Raw genomic sequence first — 9,460 nt, forward strand, 5'->3', positions numbered from 1 at the left:
AAAAAAAAAAAAAAAAGAAATATGGACATATACTGTATTTAGAAAATTAAAACTGACCATCATATATCAATTTTCCCTACTTATTTACACATTTAATTCAATCGCAGGGACCAGCAGTTGGCATAACGGCTGTGTCACTGGCTCCTGTGTAGTCAACCACAGTTTGAATCCTGGACCCAGTGGCTTAAACTCACGCTGAGTGTGCGTGCGTGTGTGTACGCATGTGCCTAAGATCCCGAGAGGAGAATGGAAGAGAAGGGATTGCGTGGCTGCCCCCACCCTGCCCCCGGGGGATGATTTCTCGCTTTCTTTCTCTCTGTCTTTCTGGCATGCACATGCGCCCTATAGCAAAAACCTTTTTAAAAAGGGAAAAGAAAATCAATTGCAATATAAACACCAAAATGACTTTTGCCCCAAGGATTAAGAAGAAAAGACAAACCAATTATTACACTTATAGAAACAGTACCAATGTATGAAATAATTTTAATGATCTCTTGATATTGAAAATAAAAGAAACAAAAAATTTAATTAACTGCAAAAAGGAAGCAGAAATAACACAAATACACGTGGGAATCTAGGTCACCATGAAAGGGTATTTAGAATCAAGAACTATTTAGTTTATCCAAGAAAATAAACATCTTACAAATCTTAAGCCACTTCAAATACCCATTTGCTAAATATAAGAGTTTAAAATTCAGTAGTTTAGTTAAGTCTGTCAGGACTAGACTTGGCTACCATTTGCTAAGTGTTTGTTTTACTTAATTTCTGTAGGATTTCTCAATAATAATCTGTAATTTGAACAGTTGTATTTTGGAACAACTTCAGTTTAGTGACTCTTTTAAGTAACTTCTTTTTGATTGGGGGAACAGAGAAATAACCTTTAGCAGCAAGTCTCTACCAGATACGAGAATGTTACAGATGAATATACTTCCTCCTCTTGTATTATCCACCTTTTTGGTTAAATTCATGTGTTAGCATGTACACAACCTGAGTTAACAAACTGAATTTTTAATACTCAGTTTATATATATAATTCTTGAATCTCATATAACATGGTTTATTTACTTTGCATATTTTACAGAAACTCCTGAGAGAAGGGCCAAAATAAATAGGACGTTTATACCCTGGCATTTGAAAATCATTAGACTCACTGCATCTTGTACAAAACAACTATGTCTGTTATTGCTAGTTTCTCTGTAGAATTGTGCCAGAATCCATTTCTCCTGAAATGCCAAGGAATGTCAGAGATATGTGAAATGACATTCTTGAACTTTGCGGCTGCAGATGGGAGGTCTCAGTGCAAGACCCAGACAGTCATTAGCAAGTTGGGATTGCACTGTGTGTGCCCGTCGGTCCTCATGAAGAGAATGTGTGCTGTAGGCTTCCTGGGGGGGAAACATGCTGCGGAGTGAACCAGGCGACCCAGGAATAAGAACTGTCACCAGCATAGCGTTCCTGGCAACTGCGCCATGGATATGCCAATGAGGTGTCAGAGCCCGGCCCTGGCGTCTGCAGGAGAGTGTGCTGTGGTCTCAGTGCAGTTGCCAGCCGGGGCACTGCTAAGCAGGCTACCCTACCTATCTCATGGCAATTGTTCACTCGGCCCTGGCGTCTGCAGGAGAGTGTGCTGTGGTCTCAGTGCAGTTGCCAGCCGGGGCACTGCTAAGCAGTGGCAATTGTTTTGTTCACTCAAGGTGACTATAACTCTTATTTATCTTCATCTTTTGTGTTTCCCATCAAGAATCCTATCCCTGGGACCAGCAGTTAGCATAATGGCTATGTCGCTGGACTCCCATGTAGTCGACTGCGGTTTGAGTCCCAGACCCGGTGGCTTAAACTCACGCCAGGTGTGTGTGCGTGCGTGCTCAAGATCCCGAGAGGAGAAGGGATTGCGGCGTGGCCATCCCCACTGGGGGATGATTTCTCGCTTTCTGTCTCTCTGGCGAGTGCACGCCTCCTATAACAGAAACCTCTACAAAAAAAAAAAAAGAATACCATCCCAAGGGCCAGCAGGTGGTGTGGTGGTTAAAGTAGTTGGATCTCACATAGCTGACTGCACAGTTCGAGTCCCAGGCCGTGTGGCTTGAAAGACACCCTAGGTATGTGTGTGTGCGTGGTGCCCAACTCCCAAGAAGAGAATGGAGGAGAAGGAATTATGGCATAGTCATTCCTCTTGGGGGTGATTTCTCACTTCCTCTCTGTCTACTCTCTCCAGCAAGCACACATGCCTGGAGCAAAAACTAAAAAAACCCAAAAACTGAAAATCAAAACCCAAAAAGAACTCCACTAAATTTGTATTTAATTCACACTTAAAAATAATTGTTTATGCACAGACTACATATAACTGTTATATCAGCCATAAATAAATAAATGTGGTGATTAAAAATTAATAAAGAAATACAATGCTGACCAAAGTCTTTTCCCAAAATACATTTAGTTAAAAAATACTCTTTCATTATATTCATAAAAATTACATATTTTCACTTATACGTTTCTTCCATTTATAAGCTATGGTTAGAATTCTCAAGTAGAGTCTTAGCTACTTAAGGAAAAATTAGATAGGAAAGACCTTGGCACTAGATGAAATAATTTTTCTTGGCAATTCTTTAGTAGTTTCAGAATCAAAACAGCTTTAAAACTAAAGGTCAAAGTGAAATCTTAAACTGAAATTACTGAGGTAAAGCTCCCAGAAAGAGTCCTCAGAAAAGCCAGCCTCTCCGACCCTCACTCCCCTCACTGTCCCAGTGAGTTCGAAGCGTAAAGTGATAGTAAAGGGGCCAACAGGCCAAGGAGAAGCGGAGTACCAGGACGGCGCTTCTTCTCCGCAGATGATTTAGATACGGAAGACGGCACGAGGTTCCCGGGTACTTTGCAAAGTGGACATTTTACCCTTCAGTTACTAGAATGTAACAGTGACTGCTCTTACTTCTGAGCGTGCATTATGTACCAGACAGTGAAATAGGCCCTTGATCTAAATCATTCTTAAAATAAACCTGCTGGGTAGGAATTGTTATAATTATGCTCACTTTTACAAAGAGGGAACTAGAGAAGTTATGTGAACTATTCGAAAATCATACATAAAAGAAAGGGGAGGGTTGAAATCTGAGACCGAGTCCCTCTGAGAAGACTAAGCTAGCTGGACCAGCAAAGCGAAGTCTTGAAGGCTCTCCTCGACAGGGATCGGCCCTGGGGCCCGCGAGAGATGCACGGAGGGCACGCTGGTTTTCTTCCCATAGTTGCTTTCAAACTTCCACTGTACTAATAACCAGTACGATTTGTGTTGCGATGGGCAGAAACCCTTTGCTATGTTACAGAACCTGAGGAAAGAATCCGTATCATATAAACCTGAACTGTGACGACCCTAATCTTACGAGTATGCTTTTGGAGGGCACACACATGGTTTTAAAACCCACCATCTATCACTCTAACATTGAAAATGTAACACTCAAATAAACAACACTAGATTGGGATGGAGGACATTTCAGGTGAAATGAAAAAATATAAATTTGTTGTCGAAAAATTCTACAAACAAAAACTAGACAAAGCGAGTACTTTTGAACAAGGATTTTGAGAAAATAAGCATCCTAATTAAATAAAAAGGCTTTTCTTCTTTTTCTCCTACCTTTTTTTATTGCCAGAGGGGCATGGGCACTCTCCAGAGACAGCCAGAGAGAGAGACAGCCAGAGAGAGAGAGAGAGAGAGAGAGAGAGAGACATCCCCAAAGGGGCCTGGTCATGTTGTAATCCTTTCCCCTCCATTTCTCCTTCTGGTCAAGATTTTACTGCCTGTTATGAGAATACTACCTTTTAAGTTTATTAGGGTATCTCAAAAGCAAAATATAAATTATATAGTCATTATCATTATATACAATGTTGAGGGGCTTAGTTTTTCAAAATGCTATTTCTTTTGTCAACCTTCAAAAAAAAGTTCCTATTCTATGAACAATTCTCAGCTTTTATCTATTTTTAAATTCTTACTGTTTCTGTAATCTCTCACTATCTAACAAGTTGATATATATAGAGAGAGTACGGTACACAGAAAGAAACGCAAAACTTGCTGCTGGAGGGCTGTCAAAGCCGTCTTCCTAACTGCAGAACCACAAAGTCATAAAGGTTTGCTGAGATCCTGACATGACACAATCATATGTCAGAAAACAGTTACATTAAAAGGAATTAAATGACAACATTACTAAAAGCAATGACAACCCTAGGGTATATTGTTATTATTATCTGAGAGGTTTTCCCTCAGGCACATGTGCTCGCCAGAGAGAAACAGACATGGTGAGAGGGAACGCGGGGACTCACCGAGAGGGCGGTCATGCCACAGTACCTTGGCTCCATTCTTCTGGGATTTTGGGCATGTACACATACACGCCTGGCATGATTGTGAAGCCACTGAGTCTGGGACTTGAACCGCAGTCAGCCATGTGGGAGTCCAGGGACATAACCGCTACGCCATCTGCATGTCCCAGGGCATATTAATTTTAACATCTGTACTCCTTAAGAGTTTGCAAGCTAGATCTGCAAATACATACCAGATCTGTCTTTGGAGGCTCAGGGCACTCAGCAGAGAAATACGGTGCAGAGCTTCTGACTCCCCCGCTGTCGGAAGCTGGCTTTGGAGGCTGAGCGTGCTGTCTGTAAGTGGCACTTTTAGGAGTCCAACAGAAAAGGTTGATCGATTCTCGTACACAGCGTTCAATGTCGATTTCTAAACAGAAGATGATAAGAAAGCACAGATTTTGGATTGCTTTGTTAATGTAAAACACACATTCTTTCCTAAATGCATATACTGAATACAGGTAAGATGGTAACTCACTAGAGAACACGTCAGAAAACCAATGTTCGTATTAACATATTGATGACCAGAAGGGTAGGGGATATTTGCTGCGGGCATATGCATGCACATATGTAAATTATAGTTAGGCTTCGTGTGTCTGTTTTATTTGGTGGTGTTACATACTCTTACACTGACACACGCACGTTTGTGGCCCTCAGTGCATCATTTTTAAAGCACCATGGAATGGAACATATTTCCTTATTTAAAAATCTGCTTCAGACACTCTGACAATGTTTTCACTTTTCCAGAGTAAAACAGGGTTCAGGCAGGGGAAGGAGGTATTACAGAAAGGACAGACAAAAGATTTGGCCGTTGATTCACCACAACTTGGAATAAAGTATTTGAAGATTCAGGATCATTTATGAAAAAGATGTAAGATAATAGGGAAAAATTTATTAAAATCTTAAATCAGCACTTCTTTCTTCTTTTCTTAAGTCGAGAAAGATTTAAGTGAGGTTTCATCTGGAGAGAAATTACATGCACTTGACTAAAATGATTTGAACACATTTTTATAGAGTTCCTTTTCGTTCCCAGGTGTAACTTCTAAGCATCTTTGATGCAGAGGGAGTGTACACAGGAGGTGACTGCAACATGAGTTATCGCTCTGTTTTGGTGGAGCCACAGCTGTTTCAGGATGCCAACGTTCCTGCCGGGAGTTAGCCGTCTCGCACGAGGAAGTGAAGCAGGCACAGAAAGCGAGTCAAAGGTCAAGAACCTGGCTGGGAGGGAGGAGCTGAGCGACGAGTAGCTTTTCCCGGAATTTCTGGGTTCCTGAAACAGTCAGATGGCAGATGTGCCCCTTTCCTCCGCACAAGTCCGAGGGTGTCAGCTCAGAGGAGCAGTGGAGAGAAATGATGTTTGAAACCACGGAGGGCTGAGTTCCCTGTTCCACTTTTTGAAACGAAGGGCTTATGTGGCAGGAGGCAGGAAACGGGCATTCGGAAGACCGTGGACGGCACGCGCCACGCATTGCAGAGCTGCTCGCTGTCCCAGGGTGGCGCACCTTGGGGAAGGCAGGGGAAATGACACCCGCCGAGCAGCTGCCATGCAGCAAGTATGGTACGCGCTCACACAGTCCATTCGAGTCTTTCTTAGAGACGGGTACTGCCATCCCTCCTCCCACCAACACTTCTGCTGAAGATGCGAAACGAAGCACGAGAAAGCTGAGGGCTTAAGGGTGTTACCTTGGGTAGAATGGCCGAAGTCATCGGAGTTCTAAGGCAACTATGGTTATTTCTGTTCATTTAGGTTGGGAATACGGCCAACATGTCTGGAAAGACCTAAATCAACTAATCACTCCTTCACCTGCCCTGAGTGAGGTCTGTCACCTTCACAGCAGGTCCCTCCCAGGGCTATGCAGAGGTCAAATTGCATCACCTCATACACTGTTCCTAACATGAATTCTGTAAAACGGAGTTAAGCAAACTGTGGTATATAAGACTATTTAAGTGGGCAACAGTCAATATAATTAATTGTGTATGTTTTGGCTGTAGAGTGCGTGGGCTTGTCGGAGAGATGAGACAGAGAGAGGAAAAGTGAGAAATCACCCCCAGGGGTAATGGCTATGCCACAGTCCTTTCTCCTCCTGGGATTTTGTGGCACAGTGACAGTAAAGTGAACTGTAGTGACGGAAAAGGCATGGCGGACCGTGGTTTCGGGTCCTGGGCCTGGATGACCTGAAACACACTGGGTCATGTACACACTTGGCCAAGATCCTGAAGGCCTGAGACCTAGGGAAAGGGACTGTGGTGTGACAGCACCCTGTCTAGGGTATTTCTCTCCCTTGCACATTATCTATCAAAAATAATTAAATAAACTTTAAAAAGTTGAAAAAGCATCAAGTGTGTTTGATTTGAAAATGTACCATCAGCATTCTATATTTTTAGAACCTACCATAAACGTTCTTTTAATCCTAACTAATCAACGTCTGTTTGCTTTGACAAGCTGGGAATGACAGGGAAACATCTGTGGCACATGGGCGGTATTCCTAGTTTGTGAAAGTAGCTTCTAACTTACTGTTCGAAACCCAAACAGAAATAAATAAATAATTTTCTCAAAAAGAATCTTCCAGAGAAAAGCAGTAAGACCTAAACTAATGTTTCTTTACATAAGAAACGATCCACTTTCAGGTATGGTAAGTTAGAAAGTTGAGAGTGATACTTTTGACTTTGGGGGCAAATGGAAGGAGAAGTTATAAAATAAACTCAAGGCATTTTTGTTACTATTTTCCTAAAAGAAGATAAAAGACCTTCAGTTAGAGATGGCAGAGCTCTGAGACCAGACCATCCACGGGAAGTGAGAATGAGGGAAGGGTGCGTATTTCTCACTCCCCCGGAGTGCCTCGTAACACACCCTGAGGTCCTCCGCCTGTGGCCGTCGCCGTCAGGGAAACGCACTCCCGGAGACAGAGACGCAGTGTTCCACGGCAGCGGTGACTGCCTGCCCGAGGGGGGGTGGCGCCCAGGGAAGCAGAACTTCTCTATCCCCCAAACCTTAGTTTCTGCACAAAACGTAGTTTATGTTTTTCCTTTTACAGATTTAGTTATCCAGTGTAGCCATATGAATCTCATCTTGTTACCCACAGCATCAAAGCTTCGCCCGTGGCTGCGGACAGCGCCTCACTCCTGGATTCCCCACACAGCAATAGCTAACGTGGCCTGCAGCATGTGACACGGAGCACCCCTGGGTGCTTCTGCTGCCCGAGCACGGCTTCTTTCCTCACACGACCGAGCTGCCGGCGAGCAGCTGTGGCCAGGAGGGAGCAGTCCTCGCCAATCACATCTTTGTATAATCAGATTCTCAAACACCTTCCCAAGTAGCCTTTATTTATTCTCCGTCAGCTGAAGACAAGCAGCCCTGTCCTAAAAAGAGAGCGGATACGTTACGGTCCTCCGGCCTTTTACCCTTTTGGTGGCATTACTGAGACGGAGGACGCCCGGGAGCGAGTGTGGCCAGCTTTGTAAGCAAGCACGAGGGAGGAGATCCAGAAAGCACCTTTGCTGTGGCCCAAGCAGAACAGATCCTGAAGGTCTGGAGTCTGCACATGGCTTAAGGACGTCCCACTATTTTATAGTTAGAACTCAGGTTTAGATCTATACCTGGTAAATCCGAGAAGAGAAGGATGCACTCGTTAAAGCCATTAGCCAACAGGCGGTCCCGCAGTTGCTGAAGAATTGCGACTCCAATACAGAATGGGAAAGAGGAATTCCCGAGCAGTAAGGTATCCCAGAGGTGGAAAATTTTGTGCAATGGAAATACGTCTGCAAGAGGACAAAAACATAAATAAATTTAAATTTAAAGATAAAAATGACCAAACTTAAAACAATAACAGCCTGTTTTACTAGATCTATGACTATCACCCTGTGATCAAAATTTTGCTTAAAAGCGAATACTACCAAACTGTTTTTGTAAAATGCTTATTTGGTTTACTTAATTTCTTAAGGTATCTTTAAAAATTGGGAATCAGGGACCAGCAGATAGCGTAATGATTATGTCGCTGGACTCCCATGTAAGTCATCTACAATTCAAATCCTGGACCTGGTGGCTTAAAACTCACACTGGGCGCGCGTGTGTGTGTGTGTGTGTGTGTGTGTGTATGTGTGTGTGTGTGTACAAGATCCTGAGAGGAGAATGGCGGAGAAGGGATTGTGGTGTGGCCCTCTCCCCGGGGGTGATTTCTCGCTTTCTGTCTCTCTCCGTCTCTCTGGTAACTGCATTCGCCCTATAGCCAAATCTCTCTTAAAAAAAAAAAAAAGGAAAAATAAAAAAATTGGGATGAAACAGATGACCTTTTAAATCTCTGACCAACAGTGGTACAGTTGGCCCAGTCACAACGTGAGGGGTCTTCAAACAGTTCACGGACAACACAAACTGTGAAAAACTATGCACGGATTTAAAACTTTTTCAGTAAAATAAATGGTTACTTCCATTTTCTGTAAACTTCTGTAAAACATTTTGTGTTTTTTCCCAGAATTTTGCAGTTACCTCTTCCTCGCAAGCTTACTTTCCCGATGACCATCAGTACTGTTTTAGGTACAGTAAGGTGCATTTCTCTCGTGTACTTTAAACAACTGGTTTCTGCAATTTCCACCGAAAAGTTCTAACAATTTTCTATTCTTTGCAACTTTCTTTTAATAACACTGCGGATGTCGTTCTATGTCAATGCATAAAGATACATCTCAGGTACCAGCCCATTTATAATGCGTGCCATGTTTAAGGGTGTCTACTGCATCAGTACTGGAAACTGAATAAAATATCACATGTTCACATACTTTGCATAATTTCTAGAGAATTTCCAGTTTAGGAAATAAAAGTACTAGTTACTAGAGAATACCTAAAAATTAACCCTGATTCTGTTGTAAAAGTAGCCTTCATTTACTTCAAGTGAGTACTGTAATTGATGTTAATTTCTTTTTCAAAAGGGGTTAGAGACTGTGTGAAGATGATGCATAAGATAAGTTTTTATCTTTCTTCATTTTCTTTTTGATATTCACCAGTCAGAACAATTGAAATTCTTTTCTATCTAACTCTATTATGTTAGGATTATATAAGGATGCTTATTACGCCTGCTTAATTTTTTTTCTTTTTTCTTTTTTTCCATAGGGAGAGTAGAGACAGAGAG

At 42.4% G+C, this 9,460-nt stretch overlaps 1 protein-coding gene across 6 annotated transcripts in view; it reads right to left on the bottom strand.

Annotated features, from left to right (window-relative positions):
- TBCK (TBC1 domain containing kinase) overlaps window positions 1-9,460 on the bottom strand; it is a 109,012-nt gene that overhangs the window by 18,920 nt on the left and 80,632 nt on the right. For all 6 annotated transcript variants that reach the window (XM_027772926.1, XM_027772927.1, XM_006151164.3 and 3 more), the window contains 2 exons: window positions 7,938-8,099; window positions 4,535-4,710 (listed from right to left, as the gene is read on the bottom strand). In XM_027772926.1, the coding sequence (XP_027628727.1) occupies window positions 4,535-4,710; window positions 7,938-8,099 (338 nt within the window). The remainder of the gene's footprint in view (window positions 1-4,534; window positions 4,711-7,937; window positions 8,100-9,460) is intronic.

Source organism: Tupaia chinensis, unplaced genomic scaffold, assembly GCF_000334495.1.
Source record: "Tupaia chinensis unplaced genomic scaffold, TupChi_1.0 Scaffold000315_1, whole genome shotgun sequence".
NCBI lineage: Eukaryota > Metazoa > Chordata > Mammalia > Scandentia > Tupaiidae > Tupaia > Tupaia belangeri.